General features: G+C 42.3%; 1 protein-coding gene across 5 annotated transcripts in view; it reads right to left on the bottom strand.

Annotated features, from left to right (window-relative positions):
• LOC136441652 (GTPase-activating Rap/Ran-GAP domain-like protein 3) overlaps window positions 1–16356 on the bottom strand; it is a 213355-nt gene that overhangs the window by 130114 nt on the left and 66885 nt on the right. Inside the window, exon 1 of one of the 5 annotated variants that reach the window (XM_066438072.1) lies at window positions 2562–2772. The exons of the other annotated variants lie outside the window; for them this stretch is intronic. Coding sequence (XP_066294169.1) covers window positions 2562–2728 — 167 coding nt within the window. The 5' untranslated portion in view covers window positions 2729–2772. Of the gene's footprint in view, window positions 1–2561; window positions 2773–16356 lie in introns of those variants that run through there. 5 annotated transcript variants of the gene reach the window in all.

Here is a 16356-nt window from a genome sequence, read left to right as displayed (position 1 = left end):
TAAAACAAGATAAGCGCATGCATTGGAGACAATAAGTGTTGTGGTAGACATCCTGCGTGTCTGAGAGTTTGCCCTTTACAGTCTTCATCTGAAATGCCAAAGTTTTTACATCTAGTTAACGGAACTGGCGTTTGGTTACCGAAGGAATAAACGTTAATGATTCGTGCATGATACGTACCCGTAACAGTCAAATGACCTTTTCTGATTTTGAGTTGTAATTGTTTTGAATTATGAGTTGTTTCCATGATTTGTTAATGCTATGTTTGATGATGACTCCTATTATAGTATTGCGAATGTATCATTCATTCAGCTTATGTTAAGTTATTCTTTTTGTATCCTGATTTGTTATGATTTTGTAAGGGCTCTCTTGGAATTCAGTTACTCATCTAACTGAAGGGAACAATCTAAAGATGAATGAATGAATAAATGGATAAATGAGTGTCAATTCCACAAGCTTCAAAAGGTGTAAATTCTTGATGGGATGAACAGTGCCAGATGATGAGCGTGTGTGTATTTGTGTGTCTTCGCGGATGTGTTCCTTAAGCCCCCCTCTCACTAGACCCGCGGCACGCTGGCGGCGTCGCTGCGTCCAAAACTGGATTTGTGTCACCCTTGACTTTATAATGTGAATATCATTCCAAACGTACAAGTATGACCTAAAATACAACAAAACACACAAAGCTTAAAAAGATTCGTTTTTGTCGATAAAATTCGTTAAGTGCTTTGTCAATTCGATCGGCGGCAGCGACGCCGCCAGTGTGCCGCGGGTCCAGTGAGAGGGGGGCTTTACAATCCCACATATTCAACAGAGAAGCGATTAGAGGATAAAACCGGAGCTTGAATGAAATGCATACCAGGCGAGTAACGTCGACGAACTGAGAAATATCCATACATCACGACATGTAATGTGTCAAGCGTAGGCTATACCGGTAGGGACTCTCGTTGACTGTTTTTTAATCCCTTAAGTCACGCAATCAATTTTCCGGGTATCCACGCGGCTCGGGAGTTTAAGCAGCTTTCATGGCTGGATGGCTCCCGTGTTATCCATCACGCTACATAAGACCCCATTCCTACTAGACAACGATCGCTGAGTGGCCGCAGTGCGACCAACATTGGACTTGTGAGACCCTTGGTTTTATAATCGGAATATGGTGCACGATGTAAAATGTCATTTTAAGAGAAAACAAAGTGCACACTACGTACATGTAAATAACTCGTTCTTTATCAATGAAATTCGTTGAGCAATCTGAAAAATCTCTGTTGGTCACAGCCGCTAGTGGGAAGGGCGTGTGAAAAAAACGACGTTGTTGGAGAGTGGCATAGGGCAAACAGGTGCGGTGAGAAGTGGCGAAATATCATGGACTTATATCATTGAGGCGACTTCAGCCACGTATTATGTCGTAGCGTGATACAGGTCAAAATTAGTCGTCTGCCTTCTTGTTCTTCTCAGGTTGCTCCGTTAGCTTACCAAGTAATCGTATCCTTACGAAAGTGGATTACTTTGACGCTATATGAAACAAAATTATCAATATCCATCATCATATATATGATGATGACGATTATCTAAACAAGTTACCTTATAGGTTAGCACGGGTAAAATGCACGCTTGATACTCATATAGTGCATCCCTATAAGAGACATGAAGACTGAATGGATGGTTAATAGGAGGGCACGTCTGGCTGAGATATCATCAAATGTTCTATAAGATAAGGTAGAGTCGACTGACCATCCCATTCTTCACGGATAGCCATATAAAAGTGGCCCATTAGTCAACCATGTAAATCATACGCTTGGAACAACATACCACTCTAGTATGGATCTAAAACGATGTAGAAAATGGAGACGTTTTACCGTTTGTGGGACGATTGCTTTCCCAAAACTGGCCAGTCACCGATGCAAAAGGGCACTCCGTGTTATAAGGCAAACAGTGATTTTTTTTTTAAATTTATCTTTCCGACTGTTCAGATTTAAAAACAAAACTGACAGGAGCCGGCAACGGAAACAATGTTGTTGCTCTACGAGGCCGGCCCCTCAAATGCAAAAAAACAACATCTGACTCTGACTCAACTGCGTGTCTTTTATCAAGCAGCCAAGAAGCCAATCTGAGGGTTTAATAATTTTTTTGAAATCATATTGGGATACAGTTTGGGTCAGTATGCATCTGAGAAAGGTCAAAGATTTGACCTATTTTCCTTGATGTTGGATTGAAATTTCGAAGTGGGGTCGTGTGGCGTAACGGCTGGGTTTTCGGCCCAGAACCCAGTGGGGTCGAATCCCCTGGCGTGGCGGCACCGATGTTTTGCACTTGGGAAAAGTCACTTTACACGACTTTTCTCACTCCTACCAAGTGTAAAAACGGGTACATTATGTGTGTGGGTCACGACACCAGCAGTAGCTGCCTGCGTCCCACGTGTATTGCACTGTTGCAATTCTAATCAAATAAAATCAAAATCAAAATGATAGCCAAGACCCCACAATAGTTTGCATCTTAAGGTCATTGTCCACCTCTAGCTGAGGGTCCATGTGCCAGGTGTAACACAGGTGTAAGAGAGATAGGTTACCTGCACGCGTCCATGCTGAAACTCTTCATGTTCTGTACGCAGATGTGGCGCAGGTGAGGCGAGGGCTGCTCGGGAGGCTCGTGCTCGGCGCTCTTACTCCTCAGACTCTGTCCCAGGGTCGGGACCGTCAGGAACTCCACTCTCGACTGGCGCTGAAGCCGCTTCATGTTTCCCGGTTCCTTCTCTAACCTGTCCAATACGACTCAGAAGAAGCTGGGACAATCGTCCACTGTCCGTTGATGAGAACCAACAGACCGCACGAGACCCGGTGAGCAACAATGTCCAGTCTCTGCAGTCTCTCCAGCTCAACTGAGGAACTGGAGACGTGCGGCTTCCGTGTGCACACGCACTAATGTAGACTTAAAGACGCGTGCGGCTGGTGGAACCTGGTTCGCTGTATAATAAAGCACCCCGCGAGGGGTGGGCGTTCCCCGGTGTGTTGACAGTGACAGAGCTGTGGTCTTGAACTGTTCACACTCTGGTCGCCTTTCTAACTCAGGCTCCACGGGCCCAGGCATGGTCCTCTTGAGGTTGGTAGCTAACGTGGGTTCTTCAATATTACGGTAGTAGGGAATACTTGACTTTTGGCCCAGTTCGGCACATCACAATACCCCCTCCGCTATGGTTTTGCACTTGGCTGTCATTAACATATATAGCAACGTCTGCCTCCCACCTCAACGGGCTGCTGAGCACATCATTGCCTCCCACGTGGTAGCCAATGACGTCACAGGCAGAACGATTTGGATGGGATCTGAGGGGTTCTTTACTTTAGAGGCATCCCCCAGTGCGTCAGAGGGATCTCTGATTGCTACATTGCTTTACACGTAGACAAGGTTTAAAACGACTTTAATTGAGGATAGTCGTGATCACTGAGAGTCACACTAACATTGATTATCGTAACTTTCCGTTTAAAAAAGAAGACCAAACTTGTTCCAAAAGGATCCGCCATGTTTAATTACCACCTCATCGACGGATTCTGCATACATGTATACAAAGTAGACTGTTAAGTCGACAAGCAGCAACACTGCAGACAGCAGGGTCCCAAATGTGCGTTTCTATGTGGAAATTTGACATTGGTTATATTAGCAACGTTGGCAGCAAAGAACTGCGAAACTGCAGACAGTTTTCTCATATATGCGATTGAACATAAAATGAGATATTTGCCATTAGGTGAAGAATAGCAAATTCAGCAAATTTTGCAGGATTCGCCATAATGTACGTTTGAACATAAAAAGTAGGCATTTGTTATTGGCAGACAAATAGTTCGTTCAGCAAAACTTCAGACAGTGCCCCACATGTGCGTTAAGAAATACATGAAATGTAGACATTTGTCATAGATTGAGGAATAGCTACTTCAGCAAAACTGCAGAATATGTCTCAAACGTGCGATTCTGTCTACAAGTTAGACAAATGCTACTGGCTGAGGAAGGGCAAGTTCAGCAAAATTGTAGACAATGCTCCATATGAGCATTTGAATGTGTATTTGCTTTTGGCACACAAACATAAATCATCGTGACCGGCGTCTGTACAGGGTGTTCCCGGCGGTACTTTCCATTTTTGTTTAAAAAAAAAGACCTTACTTGTCCCAGAAAGGATCCTCAATAGTGAATTACCTTCATTTGCCCTGGTTCTGCATAAGTAAACGCTCCAAGTGCCAATTTCTACATGCAAAGTAGACATTTGGTGAAGAAATAGCAACCAAAACTGCAGACAGCAGTGTCCCATATGTGCGTTTCTATGTGCAAATTACACATTAGTTATCGGCAAAGCTGGCAGCAAAGAACTACAAAAATACAGTTTCCCATATGTGCGTTTGAGCACAAAAGAAGGAGGCACTTGCTATTGGGTGAGGAATAGTAAATTCAGCAAAACTTGAAAGTATGCCCCATACGGGCCTTTGAACATAAAAAGTAGGCATTTGCTATTGGCAGACAAAAAGATAGTTCAGTCAAACTTCAGACGGTGTCCCACATGTGTGCTTGTACATACAGAGGAGACAGCTAGTTTCCAATGACTGAAATATAGCAAGTTCAGCAAAACTTGTAAACAATTCCCCATATGTGCGTTTGAACATCAAAAGTAACTTATTGCTATTGGCAGAAAAAAGCTAGTTCAATGAAACTGCAGGCGCTAGGCAGTGTCCCATGTGTGCGTTTCTACATAAAAATTAGACATTTGCTATTTATTGTCTGAGAAATAGCAATTTCAGCACAACGTAAGCATATTTCCCAATTTTAGGATTCTATCTACAGGTTAGACGGTTGCTATTGGCCGAGGAATAGCAAGTTCAGCAAAACGTTGGACAATGCCCCATATGTGCATTCGAATATACACATTTTGCTTTTGGCAGACAACTATGTAGTTCAGTGAACCTCCTAAAATACATGTGCCCCATGTCTTTGTTTCTCCGTACCAGGTAGACATTGAATATTGGCAGACAAATGGCTTCTTCCGAAAAACTTCCGAAAGGCACGAAGGCACCAGTGACAATCCTAATAGAACGGAGAGGCTTACAAGTACTTGTTGTTGTACTGAGTTACATGTACATTTCCCTCTTGTCACCTCACCATATTGCTATTAAGACATATGACGCCACAGCAAACCCATTATCAGCCATTAAACTGTCATACTTGCGCGCGGTGAAAAGATCTCGAGATGATTGCCGACGGAACAGATGGCCTGGTGTTCTCCGTACCAGCCAGCATCAACCGAGAACGATTGGTGAACATAACACCTAATCTCCAAGCAGAGGTTGGTGGGGGAGATTGTGACCGTTTTTTATCATATGCCTCGTTTTAGGTCTGTTATCCCCCTAACAGACGAGAATTTGGTGGGGATAACTGACGAAAACGGGGCGTATGATAAAGCGCTCACTATCTTCCCCACCGACTTCTGCTTGGAGAGTACATACCACCTTAGTGTTGGCGTTTATTCAAGCCCCAATGCCTATTCAACTATTAAAAAAGGAGGGCTTTTGCAATATTTACATTTTCATGGTTCCGCATGTGGACATCAACGGATATCACACAGTCTAGCGCACAGACGTTTATGCACCATTACATGTGTTATCGAGTATAGGTCGGTTTATGCGCCCAAGGTCGTGATAGAAAGGGAACAACACCAGACAACTCTACTCTTAACCATGAACCGTAAAATTCAGAGACTCGTTTGCATTGGGTATGCGTTATACACATCACGTCTCAAAGTGTACTTCATCAAATGGCGTCTCTTAGGTAAGCCTTTTCACTAGATGCAATGTCGTATACTTCGCAGCTTTGCCGCTCCCAGGGGCAATGTGTCTAACTGCGAACCAACAGGGAAGTGAAAACATAATGGGTGTGTGCAGAAACCAAATGAAAAGGGTGAAATATGACGTTCATTTTAAGGACTGTTGGGTAGGACTTACGCGCCAGGAGGAAGTTTCTCTGATGTGCGAGTGAATAAGACAGTGACAGACGACGTTACTTACAGAAAGCTATCCATGGTACGGCTCAAGAGACAGAATGTCTTTAAAAGTAAACGCCGAACCGGAAGAGTTCTGCCGAAGAATGGCGCATGCAGAAATAATGCACATATAGACACGGGTGATTTAGGCATCCGAATATCATATAAGATACATAAAGCTATAGGCATCTCTTAAAGACATGGTTTGAATCTGAATGACAATACCGGGAAACCAAACCACACGGCGTAACACACCGAGTCTTGCCTGAAGCCTGTAGAGGCATACTTGTTTCGAAAAGTTCAAAACTTTGGTTGGGGCCCCTCTCACTGGACCCACTGCACGCTGGCGGCTCGCTGCGTCCTAAACTGGATTTGTGTTACCCTTGACTTTATAATGGGAATATCATTCAAAACGTACAAGTATGACAAAAAAGACAACAAAACACACAAAGCTTAAAAAGAGTCGTTTTTTGTCGAGGAAATTCGTTTAGTATTTTGTCAATTCGATCGGTCGCAGCGACGCCACCAGCGTGCCGCGGGTCCAGTGAGGGGGGCACTTAACTCGGTCCTTTTGCAAGAGGTGTCACGAGTTTTTCAACGTTCACTACGTAGGCTCAGCTTATTGTTAGTCAGAAGGTTGGGGGTGGGCGGAGATGTGAAGCTCCTCTATCCTAATTACACCACTGCACACTACTGATAGACAGTGGTATCTATTTATCGCCTTACAGAGAAGAGCGGCGTTACAAAATAATGAGCAAGTCATTTCAGGTTAATGTCGAAGTAAAGACTATCATTAGCTGCAGCAGTGTCTAACCATCTGTTAGAGCTAACATTAGTGTCTTCAGAGTGAGGCTGATGAAAGGGAAGAAGAATCTGACGGGTAATACTTAGACAGGAGACATATGACTTTTATATACACATACACGAACATTGTGATTGTTGCTTGTTTATGCTACGGTCCCGTCCCATTTCCAATCCGGGGCCCAGCCGGGCTGTTTGCAAAAGCGACAAATAAAAAATGCATATCAAGGAAATACACAATATTTGGTTAGGAGTAATGTTTTACGTTTTGTGTCTTTGTTGCCTTTTATATCATATTTTACGTTCCCGCAAGCTGCCCGGCCGGGCCCCGCTATGGAAATGGACCGTAGCATAAGAAGGTAAATACAGTATTTACTTCAACGTATGGATAGCACCAGCATGTCGATAATACAAACGTTCTGACAGCACATCTGGTAGATTTCCTAGAACCTAGTACCCACGGAGAAAAGATGCTGCCTTGTTTACACCTTGGCGATAAATGAGTTGCGCGTATTCAATGTACGCAGATTAGCTCCCGTCTTATCGTGTTTCCCGGCGTGCCAGCTGTCTGTGCGCAGACGGCGTGACGAATTGATCCGCGCCCCTCGCCGCGGTCTCACGGGGAGACATTCTCAGCTGTAACGAACTTGAACGTGTGTGACTGCTTTTAATCAAGATCAGTATCGAGGATTTGGTCGTTTTATCTCAGAAGTATTTGACCTTATGAACGACAGATACATCTGGATTATAATCTAAGTTTCATGTTTCGAGTGTGTCTCCACGTACGATTTCATAGAAAATATCCATTCTCGGTCTCAAGGGGAGGGATTCTAAGAAGTACGTACCTGAACCAAGATTCTCAGAGAGTCTTTCAATATTTTCAATCAAGATAAGGTAGCTAGGATTTTGTCGTTCTTTTTCGGATTCTTTTAAACGACTGGTGTATCTAGATATATCTTCCGTGCATCACGACTATGCCTGTAATTGTCTCCACGTTTGAATAAAGAAAAAAGTTATCTAGATTTGTGCGGCGGTCTCAAGGGTAGGGGTTGTCAGAGATTGTGCACCTGAACTGTGGGAATCTGCGGCTGTAATCATGAGAAGTGCTGAAGATACTGATTCTTGTTTGCTTGTTTGTTTGTTTGTATCTCTCAGAAAGATGCAATATATGGCATTCAGATAAAAACAAATCAGCCACATTTGAATAAGAACGCGTAACATTGTACAGATAAGAAGATCAGCAATTATACCAGCTTCAATGTCTTCACAGACTGACTTTGCTACATTGTTGTAACGTCTTTCGGCAGTTACAGTGTTCGAATTCAATGGATGTTTTGTATTTCACATTTGTCTGATTTAGGAGAGGTTTACATTATTCTTCGTAGTCGGTAGCGGTGAACTAGAAAAGGCATCTAGTGTTTTGACTGGCAAGATTCAGGAGCCACATTTAGGTACCATATCGATTGTTCGCTTTGACCATTTAGAATGATAATGCTTGGACATACCCCTATAGAAACAACGTTTTTAAAATAAGCGTTTCTCTACTGTTTTGCACCGTATTCGTTTCACTGTAAAGATCGATACCGAGCTGCATCGGCTGAATATTTTTCCACAGTAGGTGTAAATTGATTTGCAACCCTTTGGTCTATAATGAAAGAAGCGATGCAATTCGGACTACTGTGTGCGCCAACCACATACCAAGGCAAGATCCCAGACTAGATGGCGAAGAAACTTGCTATGCTTCATCACACTAAGTGAAGCGTTACCATGATATTCTTTTCTTTGGAGCTATGACGTTACCAGACGGTAATGAAAGGCAACAAATCCCTCTTCTCCATGTGGATGATATTCAGTATATCGTAAACTACACTGCCTAAGGCCAGTTCATTACTGACAAAGAGAGGTGAATGGCAAACTAATCAAATGAAAGCTGATAGATAGATCTGTCTGTAGATGTAAGAGCAGGAAGCGAGCGTCTGGGAACTGAACCTGTTGGGTATAGCTTGTTGATAGTAAAACTAGGCTGAAGCTATCGCGGCATAACGTCCCAACAGAAGATCGTAGGCGAGATTTACTATTCAATAAGCTAGTTTAAACAAAAAGTTGATACACGGCAGAGGTTATTAAAGGTCACTAACAGAAGTAATAATGACCACTAAGCCCTCAAGCCTTTCTTTTTCATGTACTCTCAGCATGGTAGATAGTTTCCATCTCAATTATCACCCCCATCTTTTAAGCCGACAAAGGTCATGCAAGATGTGGGTAAGATGGATAGATGATATGGAAGGTTTTTACGTCATATTATTAAGTTACTGGAAGATTGCATGAAAGCACAATATGATGTTGGACAGAATAAGGATATCACTCCAATCTGTAAATCCAACTTGATTGTGCATGTGTCAGCTTTTCTTGTCTCGGTGATACGGTTAGCAACTAATTTTGTAACGATACGAACGTAAATCAAGAAACATATCCAAGTGAGATGGTAGTGTCGAAGGAAGAGCCCGTCATCTCCAGCTGCTAAGAGAAGCCCGGCAGCATCCTTCAGGCTTTCATCAGGTGTGACTGTACAGGTAGCCGTCCCACCAGCGCGGCGACGTACAAGGTGAAGAGCGCGGTGATACATCACTGCTCGCTTTTAATTCCGACTCTTTATGGGAGGTCACAGCGTGTCATGACCCGGGGCCTGTCGATCCTGTCGTGACGCATGCAACATCAGTCTTCCCCGCGCGGAAAGCTTTCGGATGAGCATATTTCAAAAAATATCCCCTAGGAATTTCATAGCCTTACACCCACAGAGATTTAATCAACGAAGGAGCGTAGATGAAGACAAGGATATAAATATTTTAGTCAAGCGGCTTCACGCAATTAAGTTATATGACGAAATACCAAATTTGAGACGTTTTAAAGGAGTGTCCACGGAGATGAATTAAGTGGCAAATACACTGATGAATGTTAGACATCCGGGTAATAAGATGCGCCAAAAATAGTTTCTCAAGCAACAGAAATTTTGAAACAGTCAGACGTTCCAGACAGCATCCGCTGTCTTTCGTCGGTGCCTCGGTAACTTAGCGGATGCTGTCTGAAACGTCTGCTTCTAAAATCTATCCAGTTACTTGAGTAACAATTTTTGGTGTAAGTGGCAGATAGTATGGTCCGCCTCATAACGGGTAATGCCGTCAGCAGATGCCACCTCACCGTCCAGTTCTCGTGAGTTAACACCCGCCGACGGGCAGGTGGCTCCAACGGACCCATTTATCCACACCAAGCATCCCTAAGAACCTGTCGAGGTTAAGACCATGGACTCCAGACGGCTATCCCTTAATCCTAGGCTACTCTGTATTGCTACAAGCAGAGGAGGTGATTTGGATGATTGGCATTTTAGAGTTGGACAGAATGCCTGGACTAAGATGACCTAATGGCATGGCCATCATTATAGTAATAATGCCCTGCCCACAGGGCACCACTGAACATAGTTGAAGACAGTCACGGGAGAAGTTACTTCCTGTGCTTTGCATGTACTTACGTATTGCATACAAGGGAGGTCTAACGATGGAGAATTTGATGTGACTGAACAATGAGTACATCGCTTATAGATGCTATTACGAGCGCTGGAATGAATGGTCACCGTGATGGCTGCTATTTCGTATTCTCTATGGCCTCCATCGGTCAATGTATTCTATATCGTATCGATTAAAACTGACTCAATGGTGCACTCGGCAGCATTTGGTTCGTGCTACTTGCGAGCAATTCTGGAATAATTTAGTTTACAGGACTGGTGCAATGATTATACGAAATGGTCAACCGGATTTGCATATCATCAATGTTAAAGATGTTTCTGCGTACAAACGTCTATTGCATCGAGTTTCCCCATGAGGACGGATATACATTCGAAGATATAGTATGAGTGTGTTATATCTAGTATATGTCAAGGAGCTATCTTACAGTTGGTATTTGCCGGTATGGTAAGACTTACACCAAGGTCTAGCGAGCAACCATCTTGATTGATTGTATCACCATGAAAATTCTAACTAATTTAAACACCATAAACTTTAAATCTTAGCCAATACTCTCCTATGAGCTAACTTCACCTTCATCTAGTCCAATTCTCATCTTGAGGGTCGGGGACTATAATAGCATCCAGCACACAAGCTTCCTCTATCCTTCTCTGTCCTTCACCCTGAGCTAACTATAGAGTTATGATCCTGCGCGTAAACATGTGACGCTGGGATTATGCCTAAGACACCAAGGCTTCAGCATAACGATAGCTCGGGGTGCCCGGCCGGATTTATGACAGATCAGAAAGAAACTCTTATTGGTTTTAATGAATGTTGCGAATCAGCAACGTCAGTAGTCTAATTGAGGTCAGTTGGTAGAGCCGCCGTTTCCGTAGTTGCAATCAGCCGGAATTACCCCCAAGGGAACACAGTCGGCGTGCTCAACGCCATCCTGACGTAGGCAGGTTCTTAGGGGGACATTTAGAGGTACAAACCGGAGTAATGCGATTTTTTCAAACCAGATTTTGGCGAAAAATTTGGAGGAAGTATAATCTGCTTACCTGCACAAGTTTAGATGAGCAACAGCGATAAGTTTAAAAGCCGGTGGCGAGGCGTCACGTCATATGACGAAAAAAAAAGAAAAGAAAACCAGTCAGCACCACGACAACAGATTATAGCTAATTGTGCTATCAAAGTAATTCAAGGTATTCATAGCTATACATCCGGCAACTACAAGTTCCCTTTTCATAAGTTCACCATACATCTAGGAAACTGCAAAATGTGATTCCACGTAATTTGTGCCAGGTCCTACAATTGCATGCACTATCAGATTATCATTCACGGCTGCATTAATGAGTGAATACCTTTATTGTACATGTTTGCCCCACCGGGCTAAGCACAGGTCACATGTTAACAACTATATACATATTGATGATTATATAAATATTCAGCATACTCTAGTACTTTCGACTTCCTCTCGTTTCTTGGTAATTGTATAAATGTAGGAGGCTGTATCATTAGTTAGAGTTGGTTTATCGAAGGCTGTAAGAAATATAAATTTCTCTTTGCTATTCAGGTATCTGAAGTAGGGGAATTTACATAACACAAAATTGAAAAGTGTAATTCTATCGCTACCCTACAAAAGACAGCTACAATAAAATGTACTTCGTCTTCTACTTTACCTAGACTACAAAATCGACAGATTCTTGAGTGAGACTGAAGAGAACTGCATCGCGCTGCGAGAGTGTCGCCAGTAAAATCTCTATATCCCCATTTCATTACGCCGTCGCCGAGATATACTCACTCTAACTACAGTCTGAAATATCACTCAGTGTAAAATGAAACCACCTACGACCCTTGCATCCATGAATATATGTCGTTTAGCAGCATTACAGATATACTTCTATATTACAACGGCCTTATATTGAGTACACCGACTGAAACGACACCAGTAAAGTCTTTTCATTTCCAGCGAGGCCGTAAGGTACAGACACTCTTTGCAACTAATGGTTTGAAAAATGACGAAATCCCCATCTCCAGACATCTTGACTGGAAGAGTGACTATAAAGCAGGGCTGAGGTTACGCCTCGTGTGAGCATTTCTTCCCAAATGATGTGGAACTCTACTCTAGAGATTTGTCTTCCCACTGTTAGGTCTGTTAACGAAGGACCTGGAACTCACGAGGGGACTCGCTCATTGAAAACGAAGCCCAAATCTGACTCTTTCCTCATTTTCTGTTCTTGTGGCAAATAAAATATATAGTAAGACATGGTTTCTCTGTGTAATGATGACCATACAAGTTAGTGACTCAATCTACTACTAACTCTAAAGATGGCCATCGTTAAACGTGATTGTAACGTTAAACTGTATCGTTCCAAGCAATACAGTTACAAAGGTTTCATTAGATATAACCTTACTGGAATTGCAGCAATTTCAATAATGTTAGGCACTGTTGCATCATATGAGCAAGGCTTTAAGAGCAGGATGATCATTCCCAAAGGTGCTAGTGTGGTCCCGGTGGCTGACACATTAAAGTGCTAGCGCGGTGTTTTATGAGTTTTCATCCTGCTTTAGAGGCGACTTTATGACAGCGCACACCGTTAAACAGCTTCATGTGTTGACTATTAAGGGTAATGGTTTGGTACACTTCAATTTCAAGGCTAATGGTTTGGTGCAAACTTGCCTCTGATTGATATGCTCATGGTAATTGTTTCCATCGTACTTTCTGGTATCGGTGGCATGATCTGAATACAAGTGTTCACAGATTTCCGTCTGATGCACGCAGTTAAAGTATATGCATGTACTTAAGAGAGCTAGACACGTCGATGTTATAAAAAGTTGAGCTAGTCCCGTGGCCTTTTTTGAGGCCACTGCTTATAGGACCGTGGTTTGTTATCCACTGTGTACACAGTATTGGGAGGCGGAGCCCAACTCTCCCCTACACTGTCTTTTACCTCCCCTACCAAAGTCAGGCGATCATTTTTACACCTAGGTGGAGTGGAGAAAGTCGTGTTAAGTGCCTTTCCCAAGGACACAACGTCCAGGAACGCCAAGAATCAAACCCATGACCTCTCGATCTCATGTCCGCTAGCATAGCCATCCGGCCATAGCCTGAGTATCAGCCTCCGTAGTGACCGCTGGGTCAAAAAAAATTCGCTTGCTATATATCAACAATTTAATTTCATTGTAGTCAATGTTGATTTTTCGACTTCACTCGATCTTGTACAACGAGCTAATCATCATACACAATGGCACTGGTCTAAAAGATCATAAACCCACTGCCTCTTTACTGCTTAAGTATAAAAGGACCGTCTTACTGAACCAAAACGCTGCAGGACCTGCCACTCGCGCCAGTGAAAGATAGAATATGTCATTACGTCTTGCGGCTCTATCACTTCCACACACCTGTGAAGCAGCATACTTATTTCACGTTGAGTGATGGTCCGGCGCATCGGACCCGACAGGCTTCATCCGTTAGTTGGAATGGAATTGGGCATGAAATGTGTAATAAGCTTACTCGCCTTTCTACGAGACTTACCCCAAGCTGCAGGAATCCTCGCGTAGACAATAACATATCATCTATCTTATGGTGCACCTAAAACCCTTCTTAGAACAAGTAAGAGTGAAAAAGATGTTTCGTGCTATCAGGTACTCTAACTAAGAAGAAGAAGACGCCAGACTGTCTCGTCTTGAACATGTGTAACTTACACTTTCGAGCACCATCAACCTGCTTGCAATTTATCTTCTGGAACTGAAAAGCATATCCTTTTGCACGAAATGCCAAGCGTTATGCTGTAACCGGAAAATTAACAACACAGGGCGCCGGTTGCCGATACTATTAATAATGCCTTCCATCTCCACTACTTTGGGTACTTTAATCTATAACAACCTTACAGGAAACTAGAAAGGCAACATTTGCGAGCAAATACAGAATGTTAAGCCAAACTCCTCGCCATGCAAAAAATGGACTGTCCCAAAATAACAATGGACCATTCTAAAATACTTCCACTAAAAAAAAGATCACCCCAGTCCAAAATTGAGTTTAAAAACAATTAGTCTCTCGATACAGGAATGGAGTCTTCCAGTAGCACTTCAACAAAATATGGACCAGTCCAAAACCATATCCACATAAACAAATACACTTCTGCTAACAAATGGACTTTTTCATAATCACTCCAGCTGAAAATTGAAATAAATAATTGAAGAATCCTCCCCTTGCAAGAATGGGATATTCCGTGCCACCTCCATGTAAACTAGACCAGTCGAAAAATATCCGCTCAAAATTACACTCTTGCGCATAATCAACCCAGTTCAAAATTGAATTCAAAAAAGATTAACCCCAGGGAAGAATTAATTTTTCCATAGTATACATAATGATATATATGAAGATTTGACAGGAGAAGAAGGAAATGACCAAAAAAAAACATATTTCAGAGATAGTATGGGTGAAATATAAAAATGTGACACCCCTATGTTTGAATGCATGATTCAATAGTATACATTTGAGATGAAAATAACGAAACGAAAAAATTTTTTATTTCAAAAATCATTTTGAAAGACTGTATGCCAAACATTTGAATGAGGGCCTGTGTACATGACCAAGGCAGACACATGCCATATTTTGCATCATTTTGGTTTAATACATAGGAACTGGAGATTTGCATCTTTGTTAAAAAAAGAGTGATCAAAGCCATGTAAGCACATGTCCTACGCATTCCCATATCATATTTGGTATGAATACTAGCACACCTGCGACAGAAATGCAAGATAAATAGATTAACTCAATTGGCCAATCAGGTGGTCGCAAGGCTCACAGGCAGGCCAGGTGCACTTGGGGTCGGTGACCTTTAGGTTGTGTTGGCAACACCATATATGGTCATATGAGGAAAATACCCAATGTTCTCCCAAAAATACCCTGCAAAGTCGTATTTTGAAGTGATGTATGCCAAAATGCGAATGGGGTTCTTTGAATTTTAGTTCAATGTACCCCCATAGCAAATTCCAGGTCATTTGGATGTATTTCCAGAGCACAGGAGGCCAAAATTACGTTTTGGTCAGAAAAACCTCAATAAAATCACTTTCAAGGTCAAAATCGAAAAAATTAGAAAAAAAAAACACCTAGGGGTATATGCCTACACTACCTTTGTACCAAATTTCAGGTCATTTGGTCAAAAAATGACAGAGATGAATCGATTTGAAGATTTGACAGGAGAAGAAGGAGACGAAACCTGAGTAAAAACAATATGTTGAGCCATACTAGGTATGGCTAAACATAATAAACAGTCTCTGCTTCCTTTCTTTCAAAAAAATCTTATAAAATCCTTTCTCCACACCTCCCTGAGTACTGTAACATGCCCATTTGTTTAAATTCCTGGAGGTTCCGGATGACTTTATGGTACAGATAAAGCCATAAATCTTGTACGTGAATAGGTCACAATTCACATGTCATTGCCTCAGGCTGTCGACCATGATATGACACCCATATCCGGTCCATCAAGGACCATCTTTTACGTACATACCGTAAAAAGATCAGCAGGCCCGGGTTTCAGTGTCTTCAGATCATGCTAAGAATGTTCTAGTACAAATATATGTTTAATTACATACCACACTATTTTCTTCTTTTTTTACCAGGCGTTATCTTTTGTACAGATATTTGCATCATGTTGTCTTTTGGTACCTTTGTTATAAATTCATGAATGTCATCTGCGGATGGTATATCTATTTTCGTACAATTCATCTGATATCTATAGCTAACGAGAAGAGTAGGGGTGACCCGGTGTGCTTTGTCAAAAACGAGAGCCGTGGCGCAGCTGCATTGTACTACCACTAGCTACTTGAAAAAAGCCTTATGTTTGTTTCGTTAAAATCTTTACCTCATCTTAACCTTTTCGTCTATGTATATGCAAATTAATGTCCTCAAAGCCTAAGTGGATTCCAAAGATTTACAAACGATCCAGCCGCCTACGTTGCAATTGAACACAAGAACAAACGACCCTGAAGTAATTCTCCCAGAATGACTAGTCGAGGTCCATTCTAGGACTGCGCTGGGGATG

The sequence above is a fragment of the Branchiostoma lanceolatum genome, chromosome 9 (assembly GCF_035083965.1).
Source record: "Branchiostoma lanceolatum isolate klBraLanc5 chromosome 9, klBraLanc5.hap2, whole genome shotgun sequence".
Lineage (NCBI taxonomy): Eukaryota > Metazoa > Chordata > Leptocardii > Amphioxiformes > Branchiostomatidae > Branchiostoma > Branchiostoma lanceolatum.
Note: the sequence above shows the minus strand (reverse complement) of the source record. Positions and strands in the feature narration are given on the sequence as shown.